The 23,882-nt window shown below is 44.8% G+C and overlaps 1 protein-coding gene across 1 annotated transcript in view; it reads right to left on the bottom strand.

Annotated features, from left to right (window-relative positions):
• Window positions 1–23,882, bottom strand: part of LOC124034948 (collagen alpha-1(XXVII) chain B-like) — a 132,544-nt gene that overhangs the window by 40,143 nt on the left and 68,519 nt on the right. The window contains exons 7-20 of the mRNA XM_046348341.1: window positions 22,052–22,105; window positions 20,270–20,314; window positions 16,262–16,315; window positions 15,580–15,624; window positions 10,124–10,177; window positions 7,647–7,691; window positions 4,260–4,313; window positions 4,066–4,110; window positions 3,468–3,521; window positions 3,311–3,364; window positions 3,126–3,179; window positions 2,971–3,024; window positions 386–439; window positions 151–195 (exon numbers count right to left, since the gene is read on the bottom strand). Coding sequence (XP_046204297.1) covers window positions 151–195; window positions 386–439; window positions 2,971–3,024; window positions 3,126–3,179; window positions 3,311–3,364; window positions 3,468–3,521; window positions 4,066–4,110; window positions 4,260–4,313; window positions 7,647–7,691; window positions 10,124–10,177; window positions 15,580–15,624; window positions 16,262–16,315; window positions 20,270–20,314; window positions 22,052–22,105 — 711 coding nt within the window. The remainder of the gene's footprint in view (window positions 1–150; window positions 196–385; window positions 440–2,970; window positions 3,025–3,125; window positions 3,180–3,310; window positions 3,365–3,467; window positions 3,522–4,065; window positions 4,111–4,259; window positions 4,314–7,646; window positions 7,692–10,123; window positions 10,178–15,579; window positions 15,625–16,261; window positions 16,316–20,269; window positions 20,315–22,051; window positions 22,106–23,882) is intronic.

Here is a 23,882-nt window from a genome sequence, read left to right as displayed (position 1 = left end):
CCCTCCCTGAAGGTTCCTGGTTATGAAACAGGCTTCGGGATGCTGAGAGGTGAACATTTGGGGGTTTTCATGTGCTGAGTGACCCATATTGTATTTTTGGACTTGCTTGTTTTGTTTGTTTTGGTTTTGAGCTGTCCAATCAGCGCTCACCTCCGGTCCTGTAGGTCCAGGTGGTCCAAGTGGCCCCTCATCGCCCTGGAAAACAATATGGAGACAGAGGGTCAAGACAGGGACAAAACCCCCCTTTGCACCATCAGTGGACTATGCGGAAACGCTAGATCACTGCTGTCATATATCTTACATACAGTACATACTATATACATATAGACTGGGTCTTGACATGTAATGAATACGTCATTGTTTTATGTAGTAAACTAAAGACCACCTCTAGTCCAGCTGTTCCTCTGAGCCCTGGTAAACCTCTGTTTCCTGGCTTCCCCTGAGAAGAATGATACAGGACGTTAGATTGTGTACGGACCCCATGTTGCTGTCCATGGTGCACTGGCAGTCCAACAGCACTGGTCCCCAGCGTTCCCCACGCGATCCAGAAAGTACTTCCAAGGTCCATGGACCTGCTCCTTGCCAACCACTGGTCTTTGTATTCATTAAAAACCAACTAAACCTTTCACAGCACTAAAGATACTCATTGCTCATAAAAGTGCTTGATCCTGCCAACTACGCCACATGAGGATGTCAAGTAGCTACATTAAAGCCACGTTTATACCTGGTTCTAACATGCGTCCTTTTTCGTGATCTTGTCTGCATTCTGATTGTGCCCACATTTTCAGACAGGTGTAGACACCTTTGTGATTTACAGCACCCTACTAGCGTGGAGGGACTGTAAGAAATACAGTACCTGGGCATTTCCTCCCAAATATGTTCTCACTCGCCTATAGTTGGCAACCCAGACTTGCCAAAAGCCCTGAGGGATGCCAACTTTAATCTTTGGCATACTCTAGGAATCAGGACCTTTTCAGACCTATTTCATAAGAACACCACTACACTGAAATCCTTTCAAGAGCTCTGCAGTGAATTCGATGTGCCAAGATCCCATTTTTTTTTAAATATCTTCAAATTAGACATGTAATTTCCTCATTTATCTCCAAGAGGAGGTTTAGAACTCAGTTGAATGAAGTTGAAACCCTTCTTGTCACAGCACAATCCATTAAAGGCAAAATATCTTACATCTATAGACTCCTTTCTGAGAAAGGAAGCTCCTCCTTTACTCCTTTGAAAATAATCTGGGAAAAGTACCTTGGTCTGACTATCAGTGATGAGTTATGGGCGGAGGTTTGCGACAAGGTATACTGCTCCTCTACCAATGTAAAAATGAAAGAATCTAATTACAAATTTTTGTACAAATTTTATTATACTCCTTTGAGATTCCATAGAATGAAAACAGATATGTCTCCTAACTGTAAAAGATGTACCTCTGAAAGTGGAACCTATATGCATGTATTTTGGAGCTGTAGAGAGATTGCCAGATTGTGACAATCTGTACATACTGCTGCACAGAAAATACTAGAGGTACAGTTTGATATGACCCTGTGTATCTATCTTCTTAATGCCCAGCCGGACTTTGTTCTTGATCCTGACAGAGAAAATTACTATTACATACTTTGCTAAGAAATGTATTCTTCTATTGTGGGCCTCTAATACCCCTCCTACATTTAAAATGTGGATTGACCAGATTGTTGACTTTCTTCCTCTTGAAAAGCTCACTTATGACCTCCACAAGAGACAGCCGACGTTTGATAGACTCTGGTCTCCACTATTCAACTATATTTCAAACTGGACAGAGTGAACGGGGTGTCTAGGGAAATGCGCAGATATATGTTGTGTAAGGTACTGTAAAACCTAAAAACAAATTATTGGCCCGTCGTCTCAGCGAATGCTTGGAATAGCTGATAAGAACCTTGATAGTGCTGCTGCAAGTGTTATATGTTTTTTTGTGTGTTTTTATTTTAATTTAGTTTTTGAGTACGTGTGCGTATCTATGTATGTGTGTGTGTGTGTGTGTGTGTGTGTGTGTGTGTGTGTGTGTGTGTGTGTGTGTGTGTGTGTGTGTGTGTGTGTGTGTGTGTGTGTGTGTGTGTGTGTGTGTGTGTGTGTGTGTGTGTGTGTGTGTGTGTGTGTGTGTGTGTGTGTGTGTGTGTGTATATGTGTGTATATGTGTGTATGTATGTACGTATGTATGTATGTATATATATATGCACCAAGGGAAATAAAATGATTAAGAAAAATAAATGTTTTTATTTGACTTTATCATTCATTTTAACTGTATTTTTACTTTTTATTTTTTCAAATGTATTATTATTTTTTTGACTTTTTAAAAAAAAGCCTGTCACATCTGTGAATGTGGAATGTGTTTTGTTGGTTGATTGAAAAAAACTTTAAATTGAAAAAAAGACAGGTGTAGACAACTAAAACATGCATTGTGGTCTGATTATGATCAGGCACACATTGTAGACAGATCTGGACAGAGAAACAATTTAAATCATAATTCATATCATTGACAGGTGGCACCATTGACTTATGGCATCAATATTTATCTTAAAAATTATATATATTATTTTGAAAGAATAGCTGTTAAATCATTTGCATACAGGGAGGGACCAGGAGATTTTCATTTATTTATTTAACCATTATTTAACAAGGCAAGTTAGTTAAGAACAAATTCTTGTTTACAATCACGGCCTAGGAACACTGGGTTAACTGCCTTGTTCAGGGGCAGGACGACAGATCTTTACCTTGTCAGCTCGGGTATTCGATTTAGCATCCTTTCGGTTACTGGCCCAATACTCTAAACATTAGGCTACCTGCCACCCCAAAGATCTGGTCACAATGCTTACACGGTGGACGGATATAAGACACATCAGAATGTGGACAAGATCAGGACAAAGGACGCATGTTAGCACCAGGTATAAACAAGGCTTAATAGGTGTGAGAGTTTCATTATAGGCTACTGACCTTTGGGCCCTCTGGGCCGTTGTGACCTGGTGGGCCGATGTCTCCTGGGAAACCCTGAGAACAACCAGACAACAGGTGGTCATCTCTACTATCCATCACAAGGAGAAGGTAAATCCTGGGTCATGAGTAATATTGACGCCCACACAGGGCCTTACCTCTTGGCCTGGAGGGCCAGGTATACCATCAGGACCCGGCTCACCTGTCACCCCCTAGGACAGAGACAGCATTGTAGTTTGCTGGATACCCTTTGTATCACTAGCCATTTCAAAAGTGATAACCTAGTAATATACTGTACATGGTCCCTGGTACACATACCCTATATAAGGGTTAATGGACTCACATGTGGCCCTGGTTTCCCTCGAGTGCCTGGCAATCCTGGTGAACCCTGGATACCCTGTAAAACAACGAGAGCATTTCTGTGATACGAAAGGATAAACCCCTGATACAGAGACTCAGACGACAGTCATCACCATCTGTTAAGTGGGGAAGTGAAATACCTTGTCACCTTGGAATCCATTCTCTCCTTGTTCCCCTGGAAGACCAACGTCATCCTGAAGAAGGACAGAGGATAGGAGCGGTTAGAGTTAGGAATAAACTAAAAGTACAGTACAAATCCTGCACTCTATTGATGAGTACTGCAGTCAGCTGAGGGCATGAGGCAGACCCAGTATGCCCAGCAGGCAGCTCTAGGGCTGTCAGCTGGTGACCTGTAGACAGCACAGGAACACTGCACATCTGGCTGAGTACAGTACGTGTATATGTGTATTTTTACAAAGAAAAATACATATTTCTCAGTAGTTTATACATACAGTATGTGTGATATATGGAGAACATAGCAAGCCCATGCTCTAAACTAGCAGTGATTGATGATAAGCTACAGTAGATACAGTTAGAAACCATCTAGTAGGCTTGAGGGTGGTCTACAAACTGTTCCTGAATCAGATTTCTAGAGATGTCTATGGTAGTTATACAGCATGTAACCACCTCGTTCCCAGAGAGCCAGCTGGTAGATGAGACTATATTGCATGCAACATTTTTATCTGATAGCATGGTTGATTTAAATACAATAGGCTAATAAAGAGATATTCAGATCACCTTATCACCTTTCAGTCCTGGTTCTCCTGGGTTTCCGGGTACCCCCTGAATAACCAGATGAGTAAACAGATATAACATTGCCATAGCGATAGAGATGAACCCCTCTTGAAATGATGGCACCTGCATTATATTACATCTACATCATCATGTAACAGCGTTTACAGTCAAAGTGAGTAAAGGAGTAGGTTAGTTACCTTGAGTCCACATGGTCCTGGCAAACCCATCATCCCTAGAGGACCCATGTCTCCCTGCCACAAACAACATACAAAACAGACACACTTAGAAGACTTGGAACACTGCAGTAGAACAGCGATATCATACACATTCCCAACAAGCTTGTGAGATGATGTAATGCTCTTGCTCTATGTTCTTTATGGCAACATTTGGGACATCTGCTTAGCTCTGTTTATCATCAACAATATTGCAACAAGGCAAGTCATAAACAGAGATCCCCAACCAAGCAGAGTGTCCTGGAGAGAGAAGCACAGAGATCCCAAACCAAGCAGTGTCCTGGAGAGAGAAGCACAGAGCTCCCAAACCAAGCAGTGTCCTGGAGAGAGAAGCACAGAGATCCCAAACCAAGCTTTAGTGTCCTGGAGAGAGAAGCACAGAGATCCCAAACCAAGCAGAGTGTCCTGGAGAGAGAGGCACAGGCATCCGCAAACCAGCAGAGTGTCCTGGAGAGAGAAGCACAGAGCTCCCAAACCAAGCAGTGTCCTGGAGAGAGAAGCACAGAGATCCCAAACCAAGCTTTAGTGTCCTGGAGAGAGAAGCACAGAGATCCCAAACCAAGCAGAGTGTCCTGGAGAGAGAGGCACAGGCATCCGCAAACCAGCAGAGTGTCCTGGAGAGAGAAGCACAGAGATCCCAAACCAAGCAGAGTGTCCTGGAGAGAGAAGCACAGGGCTCCCAACCCAGCAGAGTGTCCTGGAGAGAGAAGCACAGAGCTCCCAAACCAAGCAGAGTGTCCTGGTGAGAGAAGCACAGAGATCCCAAACCAAGCAGAGTGTCCTGGAGAGAGAAGCAAAGAGATCCCCAAACCAAGCAGTGTCCTGGAGAGAGAAGCACAGAGATCCCAAACCAAGCAGAGTATCCTGGAAAGAGAAGCACAGGCATCCCCAAACCAGCAGAGTGTCCTGGAGAGAGAAGCACAGAGATCCCAAACCAAGCAGAGTGTCCTGGAGAGAGAAGCACAGAGATCCCAAACCAAGCAGAGTGTCCTGGAGAGAGAAGCATAGAGATCCCAAACCAAGCAGAGTGTCCTGGAGAGAGAAGCACAGAGATCCCAAACCAAGCAGAGTGTCCTGGAGAGAGAAGCAAAGAGATCCCCAAACCAAGCAGTGTCCTGGAGAGAGAAGCACAGAGATTCCCAAACCAAGCAGAGTGTCCTGGAGAGAGAAGCACAGAGCTCCCCAAATCATGCACAGTGTCCTAAAGAGAGAAGCACAGAGATCCCAAAACCAAGCAGAGTGTCCTGGTGAGAGAAGCACAGAGCTCCCCAAATCATGCACAGTGTCCTAAAGAGAGAAGCACAGAGATCCCCAAATCATGCACAGTGTCCTAAAGAGAGAAGCACAGAGATCCCCAAACCAGGCAGAGTGTCCTGGAGAGAGAAGCACAGAGATCCCCAAACCTGGCAGAGTGTCCTGGAGAGAGAAGCACAGAGATCCCAAACCAAGCAGAGTGTCCTGGAGAGAGAAGCACAGAGCTCCCAAACCAGCAGTGTCCTGGAGAGAGAAGCACAGAGATCCCAAACCAAGCAGAGTGTCCTGGAGAGAGAAGCACAGAGCTCCCAAACCAGCAGAGTGTCCTGGAGAGAGAAGCACAGGGCTCCCAACCCAGCAGAGTGTCCTGGAGAGAGAAGCACAGAGCTCCCAAACCAAGCAGAGTGTCCTGGTGAGAGAAGCACAGAGATCCCAAACCAAGCAGAGTGTCCTGGAGAGAGAAGCAAAGAGATCCCCAAACCAAGCAGTGTCCTGGAGAGAGAAGCACAGAGATCCCAAACCAAGCAGAGTATCCTGGAAAGAGAAGCACAGGCATCCCCAAACCAGCAGAGTGTCCTGGAGAGAGAAGCACAGAGATCCCAAACCAAGCAGAGTGTCCTGGAGAGAGAAGCACAGAGATCCCAAACCAAGCAGAGTGTCCTGGAGAGAGAAGCATAGAGATCCCAAACCAAGCAGAGTGTCCTGGAGAGAGAAGCACAGAGATCCCAAACCAAGCAGAGTGTCCTGGAGAGAGAAGCAAAGAGATCCCCAAACCAAGCAGTGTCCTGGAGAGAGAAGCACAGAGATTCCCAAACCAAGCAGAGTGTCCTGGAGAGAGAAGCACAGAGCTCCCCAAATCATGCACAGTGTCCTAAAGAGAGAAGCACAGAGATCCCAAAACCAAGCAGAGTGTCCTGGTGAGAGAAGCACAGAGCTCCCCAAATCATGCACAGTGTCCTAAAGAGAGAAGCACAGAGATCCCCAAATCATGCACAGTGTCCTAAAGAGAGAAGCACAGAGATCCCCAAACCAGGCAGAGTGTCCTGGAGAGAGAAGCACAGAGATCCCCAAACCTGGCAGAGTGTCCTGGAGAGAGAAGCACAGAGATCCCAAACCAAGCAGAGTGTCCTGGAGAGAGAAGCACAGAGCTCCCAAACCAGCAGTGTCCTGGAGAGAGAAGCACAGAGATCCCAAACCAAGCAGAGTGTCCTGGAGAGAGAAGCACAGAGCTCCCAAACCAGCAGAGTGTCCTGGAGAGAGAAGCACAGGGCTCCCAACCCAGCAGAGTGTCCTGGAGAGAGAAGCACAGAGCTCCCAAACCAAGCAGAGTGTCCTGGTGAGAGAAGCACAGAGATGCCAAACCAAGCAGAGTGTCCTGGAGAGAGAAGCAAAGAGATCCCCAAACCAAGCAGTGTCCTGGCGAGAGAAGCACAGAGATCCCAAACCAAGCAGAGTATCCTGGAAAGAGAAGCACAGAGATCCCCAAACCAGGCAGAATGTCCTGGAGAGAGAAGCACAGAGATCCCAAACCAGGCAGAATGTCCTGGAGAGAGAAGCATAGAGATCCCAAACCAGGCAGAGTGTCCTGGAGAGAGAAGCACAGAGATCCCCAAACCAGGCAGAATGTCCTGGAGAGAGAAGCATAGAGATCCCAAACCAAGCAGAGTGTCCTGGAGAGAGAAGGAAAGAAATCCCCAAACCAAGCAGTGTCCTGGAGAGAGAAGCACAGAGATTCCCAAACCAAGCAGAGTGTCCTGGAGAGAGAAGCACAGAGATCCCCAAACCAGGCAGAGTGTCCTGGAGAGAGAAGCACAGAGATCCCAAACCAGGCAGAATGTCCTGGAGAGAGAAGCATAGAGATCCCAAACCAGGCAGAGTGTCCTGGAGAGAGAAGCACAGAGCTCCCCAAACCAGGCAGAATGTCCTGGAGAGAGAAGCACAGAGATCCCCAAACCTGGCAGTGTCCTGGAGAGAGAAGCACAGAGATCCCAAACCAGGCAGAATGTCCTGGAGAGAGAAGCACAGAGATCCCCAAACCAGGCAGATTGTCCTGGAGAGAAGTACAGAGTGAAGGTACGCATGGCTTTAAATACTCACAATGAGGCCAAGAACTCCATTAGGACCAGGGGCTCCCAGCTCTCCCTAAGAAATAAAGAGAGAGAGAGAGATAGAGAGAGAGAGAGCAGATTTCTAAGGTTATAGGCTTTGTTCGAAACAAATACAGGCAGAAGAGAGGCACAGTGTTCCTTTACACTGCTGGCAGAAGGAGGGGGGAGAGACCCCAGCCCTTGGTTTGTTTGTGTTTTCCCCTGATAGCTTGTGTAATCTCCAGCTCCCATCTCGTGGGCCAGGCCAAGCTAATGAAAGATGGTGCGACACACAGAGAGGGGCTTGTTGTCCCCGGTAATTAACCCACTGCTACATGCCATGCCCATATCCGCTCCAGGGAGAGGGAGAGAGGGAGAGAGAGAGAGAGAGAGGGAGAGGGGAAGAGAGATAGGAAAATGAGGTGGAAACTGAACTGCACTTTCTAACCTCCTGCCAAATGTATGAACATATTAGAGACACATATTTCCCTCAGATTACACAGACCCACAAAGAATTCGAAAACAAATCCAATTTTGATAAACTCCCATATCTATTAGGTGAAATACCACAGTGTGTCATCACAGCAGCAAGATGTGTGACCTGTTGCCACAAGAAAAGGGCAACCAGTGAAGAACAAACACCATTGTAAATATAACCTATATTTCTATTTATTTATTTTCTCTTTTATACTTTAACTATTTGCATGTCATTACAACACTGTATATAGACATAATATGACATTTGTATTGTTTATTTCACTTTTGTTTATTATCTATTTCACTTGCTTTGGCAATGTAAATATATGTTTCCCATGCCAATAAAGCCCCTGAAATTGAAATTGAATTGATAGGGAGAGAGAGTGAAAGAGATAGACAGCGAGAGCAAGAGAGAGAGAGAGAAACGGAGGGAGAGGGAGAAAGAGGGGAGCTTTTTCTAAAAGGGGAGATAGATGTTAGAGTCCAGTGTGGCCTTCCTGCCCCCTCCCCCTTCTCCCCTCCCTGCCCCTTCTCCCATCCCTCCCCCTTCTCCCATCCTTCCTCCTCTAGCTTCATTATGACTGAAGGAGAAGTTATTGAGCCAACAGGAACTTCCCTCTCCCCTGTTGGAACAACAGGGCAGGAAATGGTGTTGAAGAGGTCTGTCGAGGTCAGCCAATCACAATATCTCTATACAGTTGCCACTCATAGAGCTGTTAAGAAAGGTAGAGTTGAGGAAGCTTCAGAACCACATTATGCCCTCATGTCAAACTAACTTGAGTGGGATGTGGTCTAAGAAATGGCTTTAGTGAAGATATGATTATCTTTTTGACCTTTTGAAGTACAATACCCGCTTCATTGCTTGGATACACACACTTATGCAGTGATCTGACTCTCCCAAGTTGTCACCAATGCAGGTACTGAGAAGTGCATAAGAGTGTATATACTGCTGCTATAATAACTAGTTAGCAATGTGAGTGCTCTAGGTTACAGATCTTACAGACATTACTGCAACATTTAAAACAGCAAACAAATTGTCCAGATCTCAGAGTCCAGAGCCCCCTCCCTCATGACTGTGAATGTGGATAACTGTGGTCTGACATGATCAAAGACCAGAAAGAGTTGCTCTGGGCAAGTAACTATATAACAAACTCTCAGGCTGGAATCATTACGGGCTCAGAAGTAGGAAATCCTCAGGAGGTCCCAGGAAGAAGCAAATGAAATAAAATGCGGGGTGGAGTTTTACGTACCCCAACAGGGGAAACTAAAAGGGGTTGTTTTCAATTCATCAAGTGTGACTTCTATTTACCATGTGTGTGTGTGTGTGTGTGTGTGTGTGTGTGTGTGTGTGTGTGTGTGTGTGTGTGTGTGTGTGTGTGTGTGTGTGTGTGTGTGTGTGTGTGTGTGTGTGTGTGTGTGTGTGTGTGTGTGTGTGTGTGTGTGTGTGTGTGTGTGTGTGAGTTTAAGTAGTGCCTGGAAGCAAACAGCCAGGGTATGCAGTTTATACCATTTATGGGCTGATTGAGCCCACTTGACCGCTGTACTAAAATTATGTAAATCAGTCATTTAAAATCTCGAAATAGATTGTTGTTGTGTGTCCTTCAGGAGATAATGCACTGGCTAATTATTGAATCCAAACCAAGATACAGAAACAAAAAGGCCTGTGACTTTAAAAACAAACAACAGATACCTTCAATAAAGGCTGAAACTCAAATGGCTTTTTTTGTTGTTCAAATACCTTGAGCGTTTGATTGAGCCTGCATGGAGTGTTCAAATACCTTGAGCGTTTGATTGAGCCTGCCTGGAGTGTTCAAATACCTTGAGTGTTTGATTGAGCCTGCCTGGAGTGCCAGAAGGATGAGCTTTGCACTTTTGGGACTATTCCATTCATTCCATTGCGCCAGTTAAGCTCAATAGAGCACAACATAAGTATTTGAAATAAAACATATTATCTGAACATAGGTCTGAAGTGATGGCCAGGGGAACAGTCATCTCTGCTGTTTCACTTACTGGGTTTCCGTCTGGTCCTGGTGGTCCCCGCTCGCCAAAGTCCCCAGCAAACCCCTGAGTACACAAACACAAAGAGAGTAGGCATGTTATCACTCTGTACCGGGGTGGCAGAGAGCTGTTAAACACTATGGAAGAAACAGATTGAAACACAACCATTCTGCAAAGCAACACATTTGTACTAAAAATAATGGTATTGAACCATAATGCTTGGCATGGCCAACCATATCATTACATACCATTACTTTCCCACACCCAGAGTAGTTGACCATAATAATATGTTCTTGGAATATTGGGCTTCCTAATATAAACCATAATGGTGTGGCTGTATAGTAGACACAAAGCTAAAGTATTACGGCATGCACATTGGTTACAATGCAGTATTTGCTGCGTGGTTTTGCTTACAGTTCAGTTAGGCACATCAGCAGATAAAATAATAGTGATGCACTTCTAAATTAGTTTAGATAATGAGTGATTACTTAATTTCCCTTCTAGTAACTACAGTATTCATTTATTGATTCTTTACTTCTCCTTTATGTTTACCCACACTGCACTTCTGGATGTGCGGAAAATAAACAAAACACAATGTCAGCACTCAGTAGACAAACTCCATCCCTGTCAAAGAGGTTTGCAGAATAAACCCCAAGCTAGCGAGCAGCACGTCAAGCAACATGTCAAGCAGCTTGTCCAGCAGCACGTCAAGCAGCACGTCAAGCAGCACGTAAAGCAGCATGTCAAGCAGCACGTCAAGCAGCACGTCAAGCAGCACGTCAAGCAGCATGCTGTAAACAAGCTCCTTGGACTCTTTATTCCTAGAGACTGTGTGCGTGCGCAGCGGCAGGAAATTCCATGGCTGAATGTTTGGGAGTGCGCGTGCTGCACTGAGCCTCGCTGGCAGGAGCCCTAACCAGCAGCCTGGGGACCGACTGGCTGGCCCGGGATCTGCTGACTGGGCTCTTTCCTTTCCTCCTCCTCCTGGCTGCATCTGTTCCATTATGACACCAGAGAACAAGAGCTGTGACGCTATGATAGGCTACACTGAGGCTCTGGGAGGCTGAGGTTTCCGCTAGGCCACACGCTCAACGTGTGCTGCTTGTCACAATGCCAAGGTCAACAACACCTTGCTGTAGCTTCAGCTTCAGCCTTGGCCCTTCTCCATCACAGAAGTACTGTAGTTACTGTATAGGCTGTGGTTACTGTATAGACTGTAGTTACTGTAGTTAATGTATAGGCTGTGGTTACTGTATAGACTGGAGTTACTGTAGTTACTGTATAGGCTGTGGTTACTGTATAGACTGTAGTTACTGTATAGAGTGTAGTTACTGTATAGACTGTGGTTACTGTATAGACTGTAGTTACTGTATAGACTGTAGTTACTGTATAGACTGTGGTTACTGTAGTTACTGTATAGACTGTGGTTACTGTATAGACTGTAGTTACTGTAGTTACTGTATAGGCTGTGGTTACTGTATAGACTGTAGTTACTGTATAGAGTTTAGTTACTGTAGCTACTGTAGTTACTGTATAGACTGTAGCTACTGTAGCTACTGTAGCTACTGTAGTTACTGTAGTTACTGTATAGACTGTAGCTACTGTAGTTACTGTAGTTACTGTATAGACTGTAGCTACTGTAGTTACTGCAGTTACTGTATAGACTGTAGTTACTGTAGTTACTGTATAGACTGTAGCTACTGTAGTTACTGCAGTTACTGTATAGACTGTAGCTACTGTAGTTACTGCAGTTACTGTATAGACTGTAGCTACTGTAGCTACTGTAGTTACTGTAGTTACTGTATAGACTGTAGCTACTGTAGTTACTGTATAGACTGTAGCTACTGTAGCTACTGTAGTTACTGCAGTTACTGTATAGACTGTAGTTACTGTAGTTACTGTATAGACTGTAGCTACTGTAGTTACTGCAGTTACTGTATAGACTGTAGCTACTGTAGTTACTGCAGTTACTGTATAGACTGTAGCTACTGTAGCTACTGTAGTTACTGTAGTTACTGTATAGACTGTAGCTACTGTAGTTACTGTAGTTACTGTATAGACTGTAGCTACTGTAGTTACTGTAGTTACTGTATAGACTGTAGCTACTGTAGCTACTGTAGTTACTGTATAGACTGTAGCTACTGTAGTTACTGCAGTTACTGTATAGACTGTAGCTACTGTAGCTACTGTAGTTACTGTAGTTACTGTAGTTACTGTATAGACTGTAGCTACTGTAGCTACTGCAGTTACTGTATAGACTGTAGCTACTGTAGTTACTGCAGTTACTGTATAGACTGTAGCTACTGTAGCTACTGTATAGACTGTAGTTACTGTAGTTACTGTATAGACTGTAGCTACTGTATAGACTGTAGTTACTGTATAGACTGTAGTTACTGTATAGACTGTAGCTACTGTATAGACTGTAGCTACTGTATAGACTGTAGTTACTGCAGTTACTGTATAGACTGTAGCTACTGTAGTTACTGTAGTTACTGTATAGACTGTAGCTACTGTATAGACTGTAGCTACTGTATAGACTGTAGTTACTGTATAGACTGTAGCTACTGTATAGACTGTAGTTACTGTAGTTACTGTATAGACTGTAGCTACTGTATAGACTGTAGTTACTGTATAGACTGTAGTTACTGTAGTTACTGTATAGACTGTAGCTACTGTATAGACTGTAGTTACTGTATAGACTGTAGTTACTGTATAGACTGTGCCTGTATGATTAATGGTACTAGTAGTAGAGGTCTCATAGGCCCACAGAGTGAGGATGGAAAATGTAATATTAGATGAAGCGATGGTGATATTACCAGCCGTTTCTATTGCAGGAGATATTATTCAGAAGGATGGAATGTGTGTGGCAGGCAGAGTGTTGAGTTAAGCATTAGTAAAACATCTGGGGAAAGTCATACATTGGTAATTGCTGCAATGTGATGCCTTCGAAAATGTGCAAAATGGCGCTTTTACCCAAACATTATAATAGTGTTGGTTTAAACTAAAACATAGCTACTCCGCAGCTCTTAAGTTGTTTTAACTCAAAGATGGTACTTGAAAGATTGCAGGTAGTACGACATCTGCTGGAAAGGCAATATGTCTGATCCCAGATTAGATTAGTTCTGTCATATGCAAGTGCCACTCAGAGAACATTACGCTAGTAACTGTGAACACACAGAATGTTTAGACGACTCAATGTAAGGAAGAAAAAGTAGCTACTGAAGATGAGAAGGAGAAGGGCTGGTACGGCACCACAGAAACAAACACACAGAATGTTTAGACGACTCAATGTAAGGAAGAAAAAGTAGCTACTGAAGATGAGAAGGAGAAGGGCTGGTACGGCACCACAGAAACAAACACACAGAGAGATGCCGTCATCAAATGCTAAAGTTGCACTCTCCTCATTAAAAAAATGACATCTTACTAATTTAGCAGACACTCTTATCCAGAGTGATTTACAGGAGCAATTAGGGTTAAGTGCCTTACTCAAGGGCACATCAACAGATTTTCCACCTAACCTACCTTTCGGTTACTGGCCAAATGCTCTTAATAGCGAGGCTACCTCAACAGCTATTTATAGTCTGTGCCAGCTTCAATTGTCGTTCACTGACCATCGTCAGCTTAATAACCCACTTCACCATGTAACATTGTAAAACTGTGCTTGGGAAGAAATCTCTATTACATAAGTCATTTGGAACATCAGGACTTTCCATGTAAGCACATCTCAATATGTTGATGGGAGAATTGGAAATCCCCATACAGGCGCCAATGAAAATACTTCCCTGGTCTGTGACTAGCTGGGCTGGAATTCCAAAACCAAAAGTTCCTCCACTGCACTAAACATTGTTCCAATGTAATAGATTTTGTTATAGTCTAATGTAAAAGGCTTTGTTATAGTCTAATGTTAAAGGCTTTGTTATCGTCTAATGTAAAAGGCTTTGTTATAGTCTAATGTAAAAGGCTTTGTTATAGTCTAATGTAAAAGGCTTTGTTATAGTCTAATGTGAAAGGCTTTGTTATAGTCTAATGTAAAAGGCTTTGTTATAGTCTAATGTAAAAGGCTTTGTTATAGTCTAATGTGAAAGGCTTTGTTATAGTCTAATGTAAAAGGCTTTGTTATAGTCTAATGTAAAAGGCTTTGTTATAGTCTAATGTAAAAGGCTTTGTTATAGTCTAATGTAAAAGGCTTTTTTATAGTCTAATGTAAAAGGCTTTGTTATAGTCCAATGTAAAAGGCTTTGTTATAGTCTAATGTAAAAGGCTTTTTTATAGTCTAATGTAAAAGGCTTTGTTATAGTCCAATGTAAAAGGCTTTGTTATAGTCTAATGTAAAAGGCTTTGTTATAGTCTAATGTAAAAGGCTTTGTTATAGTCTAATGTAAAAGGCTTTGTTATAGTCTAATGTAAAAGGCTTTGTTATAGTCTAATGTAAAAGGCTTTTTTATAGTCTAATGTAAAAGGCTTTGTTATAGTCCAATGTAATAGACTTTTGAATAACACAGACCCAATCAATGTCTCAATTGTCTCAAGGTTTATAAACGCTTATTTAATCTGTCTCCTCCCCTTCATCTACACTGATTGAAGAGGATTTAAGAAGTGCAATCAATAAGGAATCATAGCTTTAACCTGGATTCACCTGTTCAGACAACATCATGGAAAGAGCATGTCATGTTCTTAATGTTTTGCAAACTCAGTGTATAATCAATGGGATAGTTGCCAATAGTGTCCTAGTTGTAGTCCGTTGAGATCTCATCCTATTCTAAATGATATACTGTATAGACTAGTGGAAATATGCAGACAGACTCGAGGCTCAAGGTGTAGCCAGCCATCTCAAGAGTGAAAAGACAACAGTCTTCAACAGTCTTCCACTGTGGTTGTGTGGAGGCTACCACAACATGTATCACTGATGTATGGTTAAAGCCAAGATGCCCCCATACACGCTCAAGACTGTTCCTCTGAATAATAGCCATGCCATACTCACTGAATTACCCTAGCTGTATCTTTAAAGGGCAATTCTGCCACTTTTCAACCTCATATTCATCATCTCCAGCACCAAACCAGTATCTACACATGTGAAAACAGCTTGTTTCTATGGTCGGTGGTTAAAAATATTAGAAGAAAGGCCCTTTAAAAAATGTTTCTATGTGACATCACAGGGTAGTATTAGAAGTAAAAACTGGTGAGTTTCAACCTGCAACATGTTCCTGGACCAAGGGAGGATACTTTCCTGCTCCCTGCGTCACCGCTTTAACTTTTGGTGAACTTCTAAACTTTAGATTTTATTTTCCCTACAAAATATAAAAATCCATCTGTTTTTACATATGTTGACACTGGTATTGTGCTGGAGATAATGAAAATGAGGTTGAAAAGTGGTGGAATTGACCTTTAAGGTATGACAGACGGTGAAAAAAGGAAAAGATGATTTCATGGTATTCTCTATAAAAAGGTATGTTGAGAGAAATCTTTACCGGCCTACCCATCTTGCCCTTCTTCCCATGAACACCAGGGATTCCCTGAGGAAGTAGAGAAAGAGAGAAGGATGGGAAATGAAAAAAGAGAGGAGGGGAACAGCAAAAGAAGAGGTAAATGTCAATAATAATGTAATATTTATTTTACAAGCAGATTATGAATGTTTCTTTAAGGTAGCCTACTAGAACCAATACACATACTGTATCAAATGTAAGCTAGTGCAAGCATGTCCAAAAATACTCTCTAATATAGCCTACAAGTCTACTCCAGTGGCCTGGGGGGGTTCTGGGAAAATGAGTCTTCATCAGGCTACTCCAAAGCAGCTCTTAGTGTTAGCCCATCTCCTGACTATTATCCAAAGAGGAGGGATGGCTGGAATTCCACCAGCACTTGATCCTGTATTGGGGGATGACTCCAGCCATCTTACTGCTAGCATTTCATCCAGTGTAAGCACCTCTATTTCACAATCATTTAAACTCACTAAGGGTTAGATCTGATCATCCTGACTGATAATAATGCCCACAGGAGGGTTTTCAGCTACTGTGTACCCCTCCCATAGGACTAAGAGAGGTGGTCTCCTTTTAGTGTCAGTAATGCACCAAACAAGTAATTCAAAGAGGTAGAAAGGTTATTGTATAGTTATTCATTTTCATATTCTAGGAGATATTCTGGACTACTTACTCTCTCACCATCAGGTCCAGGAAGGCCAAAAACCCCAGGGATTCCTATGAAACCCTGCAGAAATATTGGTGGAATAAAGGTGTATAGGTGACAGGAAGAGGATAAGGAGAGTGGGAGGACAGGGGAGAGCAGATAGAGATGGAAAGGAGAGAGGTGGTGAAATAAGTGTCATGGAATAAAGCAGAGGAGAGGAGAGAAGATAAAGAAATGGATAGTGAAGAAGGAGGTGGGGGAAGAGAGTGGGGTGAGGAGAATAGAGGGATGAGGGACAAAAAGGAGATCAATTACATTTCTATAACTCTCTTCTTTGGTTTCATCACATCAGTGTGGCTTTAGTCCTTTTTGGTGAGATTCTGTTGGCCGCAGGGGTGGGGCTCTTCGTGAAGAACAAAGCCTTGAGGCAAGTGTATATGCCCATGGACTGCATGGTGCTGCCTTCCACGATGTAGTCCAAGGGCACATACCCTCACGTCAGGGATCTCTGATGATTCCAGGGTGGCTGCTTACTGATGGAGGGCTAGAGGAGGGAGAGAGGAGGGCTAGATGAGGGAGGAAGGAGGGAGAGAGGAGGGCTAGATGAAGGAGGGAGGAGGGCTAGAGGAGGGAAGGAGGAGGGCTAGAGAAGGTCTCGAGGTGGGCTAGATGAGGGAGGGAGGAGGGAGAGAGGAGGGAAGGAGGAGGGCTAGAGGAGGGCTAGAGGAGGGAGGGAGGAGCGCTAGAGGAGGGAGGGAGGAGCGAGAGAGGAAGGCTAGAAGAGGGCTAGAGGGAGGGAGGGAGGAGGGCTAGAGGAGGGAGGAGCGAGAGTGGAGGGCTAGAGGAGGGCTAGAGGGAGGGAGGGAGGGAGGGAGGGAGGGAGGGAGGGAGGGAGGGAGGGAGGGAGGGAGGGAGGAGGGAAGGAGGAGGGCTAGAGGAGGAGGGAGGAGGGCTAGAGGGGAGGGAGGAGGGCTAGAGGGAGGGAGGGAGAGGAGGGAGGGAGGGAGGGAGGAGGGCTAGAGGAGGGAGAGAGGAGGGAGAGAGGAGGGCTAGAGGAGGGCTAGAGGAGGGAGCGAGGAGGGCTAGAGGAGGGAGCGAGGAGGGCTAGAGGAGGGAGGAGGGCTAGAGGAGGGAGGAGGGCTAGAGGGAGGGAGAAGGGCTAGAGGAGGGCTGGAGGGAGGGAGGGAGGCAGGGAGGGAGGGAGGAGGGCTAGAGGAGGGCTAGAGGAGGGAGGAGGGCTAGAGGAGGGAGGAGGGCTAGAGGGAGGGAGGAGGGCTAGAGGAGGGAGGGAGGAGGGAGAGAGGAGGGAGGGAGGAGGGCTAGAGGAGGGAGAGAGGAGGGAGAGAGGAGGGCTAGAGGAGGGCTAGAGGAGGGAGCGAGGAGGGCTAGAGGAGGGAGCGAGGAGGGCTAGAGGAGGGAGGGAGGAGGGCTAGAGGGAGGGAGAAGGGCTAGAGGAGGGAGGAAGGAGGGAGAGAGGAGGGAGGGAGGAGGGCTAGAGGAGGGAGGGAGGAGGGCTAGAGGAGGGAGAGAGGAGGGCTAGAGGAGGGCTAGAGGAGGGAGCGAGGAGGGCTAGAGGAGGGAGGGAGGAGGGCTAGAGGAGGGAGGGGGAGGGCTAGAGGAGGGAGGAGGGCTAGAGGGAGGGAGGAGGGCTAGAGGAGGGAGGGAGGAGGGAGAGAGGAGGGAGGGAGGAGGGCTAGAGGAGGGAGAGAGGAGGGAGAGAGGAGGGCTAGAGGAGGGCTAGAGGAGGTAGCGAGGAGGGCTAGAGGAGGGAGGGAGGAGGGCTAGAGGAGGGAGGGAGGAGGGCTAGAGGAGGGCTAAAGGAGGGAGGGAGGTGGGCCAGAGGAGGGCTAGAGGAGGGAGAGAGGAGGGCTAGATGAGGGAGCGAGGAGGGCTAGAGGAGGGAGAGAGGAGGGCTAGAGGAGGGAGAGAGGAGGGCTAGAGGAGGGCTAAAGGAGGGAGGGAGGTGGGCCAGAGGAGGGCTAGAGGAGGGAGAGAGGAGGGCTAGATGAGGGAGGAGGGCTAGAGGAGGGCTAAAGGAGGGAGGGAGGTGGGCCAGAGGAGGGCTAGAGGAGGGAGAGAGGAGGGCTAGATGAGGGAGGAGGGCTAGAGGAGGGCTAGAGTAGGGACAGAGGAGGGCTAGAGGAGGGAGAGAGGAGGGCTAGAGGAGGGAGAGAGGAGGACGAGAGGAGGGAGAGAGGATGGCTAGAGGAGGGTGAGAGGAGGGCGAGAGGAGGGGGAGAGGGAGGCATATGGGAACTGGAGGTACTATACTAGCAACAACAAATACAACAATAACAACAACAAATATCAACAAATATCACCAGCAACAACAATTGACATTCAGGTGAAAAGTTTTTCAACACAAGCTAATTACTTTTACAGCACCTCAAATCTCTTGTTGTACCAGCATCACCACAAAGAGCTCTGTGATTTTAATCATGGTGAGTTAACAGGGCCAGCTTTTTTGACGAATGGTGTTTACGTTATGTCTTTTTTATGTGACCGCTCTGGTCTTGTTGATTTATTTAACAAGCTTTTCACAGTTGATTTAACACAGCAAGTGGCTAGAGACCTCTGGAACAAAGTCCTCTTTAGAATAGGGTGTACTGTACTGTACAAACAGATCATGTGACTGTGTGGCCTTACTCTTTGTCTGCAAAAACCATACTGTGTTTTAGTATGCCTTGGGCAGGCACCCTGGTTGACAGTGATGCTCTCTGACCTTGACAGAAGTCATAAAGAATCTTCTAAATATATTTCAATGATATGACTGTATTGGCAGTGTATTTATACAGGAAGTAAATAGAACATGGTAGAAATCATATCAAACAGTGAATATTCAGTAAGGTTCATTCAGTACATATCATTCTCTAAAAACAAATACAGTGCATTCAGGAAGAATTCAGACCCAATGTGTTTTTAATTACATAATTACTCTAAAAATGGATTAAACATTTAAAAAAATCATCAATCTACACACAATATCCCATAAATAGAGCTGCAGAGTTCCTCCGTGGAAATGGGAGAACCTTCCAGAAGGACAACCATCTCTGCAGCACTCAACCTATCAGGCCTTTATGGTAGAGTGACAGCCCTCTTGGAGTTCGCCAAAAGGCACCTAAAGGACTCTCAGACCATGAGAAACAAGATTCTCTGGTCTGATGAAACCAAGATTGAACTCTTTGGCCTGAATGCCAAGTGTCATATCTGGAGGAAACCTGGTACCATCCCTACGGTGAAGCATGGTGGTGGCTGCATCATGCTGTGGGGAAGTTTTTCAGCGGCAGGGACTTAGAGACTAGTCAGCATCAAGGAAAAGATTAACAGAGCAAATTACAGAGAGGTCCTTGATGAAAACCTGCTCCTGAACGCTCAGGACCTCAGACTGAGGCAAAGGTTTACCTTCCGACAGGACACCGACCCTGAGCACACAGCCAAGACAAGGCAGGAGTGGCTTTGGGACAAGTCTCTGAATGTCCTTGAGTGACCCAGCCAGAGCCCGGACATGAACCTGATCGAACATCTCTGGAGAGACCTGAAAATAGCTGTGCAGCGACGCTCCCCATCCAACCTGACAGAGCTTGAAAGGATCTGCAGAGATGAATGGGAGAAACTCCCCAAATACAGGTGTGCCAAGCTTGTAGCGTCATACCCAAGAAGACTGCCAAAAGTGCTTCAACAAAGTACTGAGTAAACGGTGTGAATACTTAAATGTGATATATATATATATATTATTTTTTTAGACATTTGCAAACATGTATTTGCTTTGTCATTGTGGGGTATTGTGTGTAATTGATGAGATAATAAAAAATAACATTTCTTTTTTAGAATAAGCCTGAAACGCAACAAAATGTGGAAAAAGTCAAGGGGTCTGAATACTTTCCAGATGCTCTGTATCTGTCACATTTATCAGACAGAAACACTCAAAACAGAACAAACAGCACAGTCAAGTTATATAGTATCTTGACAACTGATGAACAACCCTATACAGAACAGAGATAGTACTTTGTTAATGCCATTTTTTATATGACTCACCCGGACTCCTTTAGGCCCCATAATGCCAACAGGCCCAGGTAAACCCTACAGAGCACAGCATAACAAATTACATTACAAATGGATTTACGTAATGCATTTCATAATGCATACAATACATTACATGTGTAATGTCCATAAAACAGATAGAATTGTAAGTGGATTGGACCCAAATTGTGATTAGTGCTTCACTATGCTTTCACATAGTGCTATCATAACTAACTGACGATTATTCATTTTGGCTGAATATTTCCAACATGTGTTTACAGGCAGATTAGTGGAGGGACGGTCTTGTTTGGAACTCATAGAACATCTCCATTAGGTAATCTTGAAGTTGAGAAGACCTTAATGAACATACATGGGCTCTATCTGCACTGTCTCAACTGGTCCAGTGATTCACACTGTCTCAACTGATCCAGTGATTCACACTTTCTCAACTCCTCAGGAGACCAGCTGGTTCAGTGATTCACACTGTCTCAACTCTTCACTGTAGCCAGTGATTCACAGTCCACAGTTGGTAGGGGGTGCTAAAACCTAATGCATCAGTCTGAAGAGTGTGGGTGTCTGAAGCGTGTGTCTAGCTAGGGAGTTACAACAGTGTGTGTGTGTGTGTGTGTGTGTGTGTGTGTGTGTGTGTGTGTGTGTGTGTGTGTGTGTGTGTGTGTGTGTGTGTGTGTGTGTGTGTGTGTGTGTGTGTGTGTGTGTGTGTGTGTGTGTGTGTGTGTGTGTGTGTGTGTGTGTGTGTGTGTGTGTGTGTGTGTGTGTGTGTGTGTGTATCTGGGGAGTTACAACAATGACAGGGTAAGAGCACTAAAGATACAGAGACAAAACACTCCGCCCCAGGTCTGAACTCTAAGCTAACATAAACATTTTCTAACAAGCCGAGCTATGAGTGATTCTGCAGCTGTGCGTGTGTGTAGGCGCCGTTACAAACATGCGTTCTGTTCTGGACAGCAGAGAGGAAGCATGTTTTACCTCGTGGAGAAACCCACATACTACTTGTCAATGAGAGACTTTTAAAAACGTATTCAAATGATATTCCCAGAAGTGACAGCGCTGCATGAAACTCACAGTGTGAGCTCCTAAAAACTCCTAAGGAAACGTATTCCATGGGAGGAGCAGCTACGTTACTCACAGATTGATTGCATTTCCATGTTCAGTCAAGGTATTGACTACTAAGTAAAAGCCTATGGCAAATCCAGGGGCAGCAAACCGAAGAATCATATCCCTAATCCTGCCACAGGTGCTTTTGACAGTCTTACAGTGTTGCAGCTCTTTCAAAGACCCTTTCATTCTCTCTGCCCACCTCATCCAGAGTGTTTACACTCCCAATCCCTCACTCAAGCCTCTTATGAGCGGAGTGTGTTTGGTGTGTGTACTGTAGCCCCGCTTAGCCTTAGCTTTATCCAGCACCGGAACACTAGACATGAGTGTGTTTACTGTGTGTACTGTAGCCCTGCTTATCTTAGCCTTAGCTAGCACCTCTCTCTCTCTTACAGCTGTTAATGTACTGTATGGTGTGTGTAGCCCTGCTTAGCTTAGCCTTAGCTAGCACCTCTCTCTCTCTTACAGCTGTTAATGTACTGTATGGTGTGTGTAGCCCTGCTTAGCTTAGCCTTAGCTAGCACCTCTCTATTTCTTACAGCTGTTAATGTACTGTATGGTGTGTGTAGCCCTGCTTATCTTAGCCTTAGCTAGCACCTCTCTCTCTCTTACAGCTGTTAATGTACTGTATGGTGTGTGTAGCCCTGCTTTACCAGCACTGCGACACTAGATTTACTGCACCTGCCTGCCAGGATAACCTTTGGCCCCTGGGCTTCCGTCTGCCCCTTGCTCGCCCTGCAGAAAGAGGGAAAGGAGAGAAGGAGTGAGTGAGATGAGAGAGAAGGAGTGAGTGAGATGAGAGAGAAGGAGTGAGTGAGATGAGAGAGAAGGAGTGAGTGAGATGAGAGAGAAGGAGTGAGTGAGATGAGAGAGAAGGAGTGAGTGAGATGAGAGAGAAGGAGTGAGTGAGATGAGAGAGAAGGAGTGAGTGAGATGAGAGAGAAGGAGTGAGTGAGATGAGAGAGAAGGAGTGAGTGAGATGAGAGAGAAGGATTGAGATGAAAGAGGGGGGCCATTCTCAGCCTCCATGTCGTTGGAGTGAAGCAGTGTGAGTTCAGGAAGAGGGGGAAATACAGGGAGAGGGTTCCATCTACACACTTCATAAAGACCCTTTGTTTCGTCAGCACTGCGTTTGGAAGGCAGGAGAGCCACAGCAAAGTTCAACTGACTCCCAGTGGGTAGTTTTACGTTGTGGTAGAACCACGTACAGTTGGACTACTGTACAGTAGTAATCTGTTAATCATGGGGCTTTCCTTCACTAAAATATTTTCCATGTGGTGAAATAAATGTTCAATTAATCCCTTCATGAAACTTTAAATTCTTATTTTTTTTTAACTTTAAATATATGCAAAGAACAACATGTTTTTTTTAAATGAATGGAACATTACCGCTTATTTGTAATGAGAGCCAACCAATGTAATTACAGACTACCGGCAATTTTCATTTCCCACTGAAAACCCAAACACGAACATCGCTGTGAGAGCCCAGTGTTGCATACAGCAACAGAAGAGCCAAAGAGTCTCAGTGATACTCTAGATCACTATGACATTTCCTGACCACATCAGCCTGACCAGGAACAACTCTGGGCCCTACGTATAGACTTTAACTAAGGCAGATCATGTTCCTGCTCAGGCCATGTGGTCAGTGAGAACTCAAGACTCTTTGTACTAATAGTACACTACACATTGCACATTCTTGCTAGTGAATGTAAACGCACTAAACGCTATTTTTAGTATTTCTTTGGATTCCCTGGGAGAAGTGACCTTAGGTTGTCCAGACTATTTGACCCACTTTAAGCTCTGCCAAAAACTAAATTTCTCTGGCCAAGATTGCTTAAGAACTAGTGTGTTCATGTTTAACATCCTCCCCTGACAAGGCTTAGTCTCCTCCTCCTTCTAATGGACTTATTTGTCTTCTCGGATCTCTCTCTCGCTCTCTCTTGCTATATATATATATATATTTTTTTTCTCTCTCTCTCTCTCTCTCTCTCTCTCTCTCTCTCTCTCTCTCTCTCTCTCTCTCTCTCTCTCTCTCTCTCTCTCTCTCTCTCTCTCTCGCTCTCTCTTGCTATATATATATATATATATTTTTCCCTCTCTCTCTCTCTCTCTCTCTCTCTCTCTCTCTCTCTCTCTCTCTCTCTCTCTCTCTCTCTCTCTCTCTCTCTCTCTCTCTCTCTCTCTCTCTCTCTCTCTCTCTCTCTTTTATTTTTTCTGTTCAGGAATTCATGTTTGGGTCCTCAGGGAGCAATGTGTTCTGACACCCGAGCCATAGCTTCAGCTTCATTGGGTAAACAGATGGAGAGTCTATTGTCTGATGTATGCAGTGGTTTAAACACAGTTTAGGTTGAAGATGACGAAGGATAAGACAACGGGATTCTAATATCCCCATAACAATTTGCAAAAATATTTTAAACGCACTGGTCCAATGAATTTGCTAAGTGTTCTATAGCTGCTGCATGGAATGTTTCTTAATTAACCTGTATATATTCGAGCGAGGACGCATTCAGGAA

This window comes from Oncorhynchus gorbuscha, linkage group LG05, assembly GCF_021184085.1.
Source record: "Oncorhynchus gorbuscha isolate QuinsamMale2020 ecotype Even-year linkage group LG05, OgorEven_v1.0, whole genome shotgun sequence".
NCBI classification, from domain to species: Eukaryota; Metazoa; Chordata; class Actinopteri; order Salmoniformes; family Salmonidae; genus Oncorhynchus; species Oncorhynchus gorbuscha.
The sequence above is the reverse complement of the archived record's forward strand: the minus strand, read 5'-3'. Positions and strand labels throughout refer to the sequence as shown.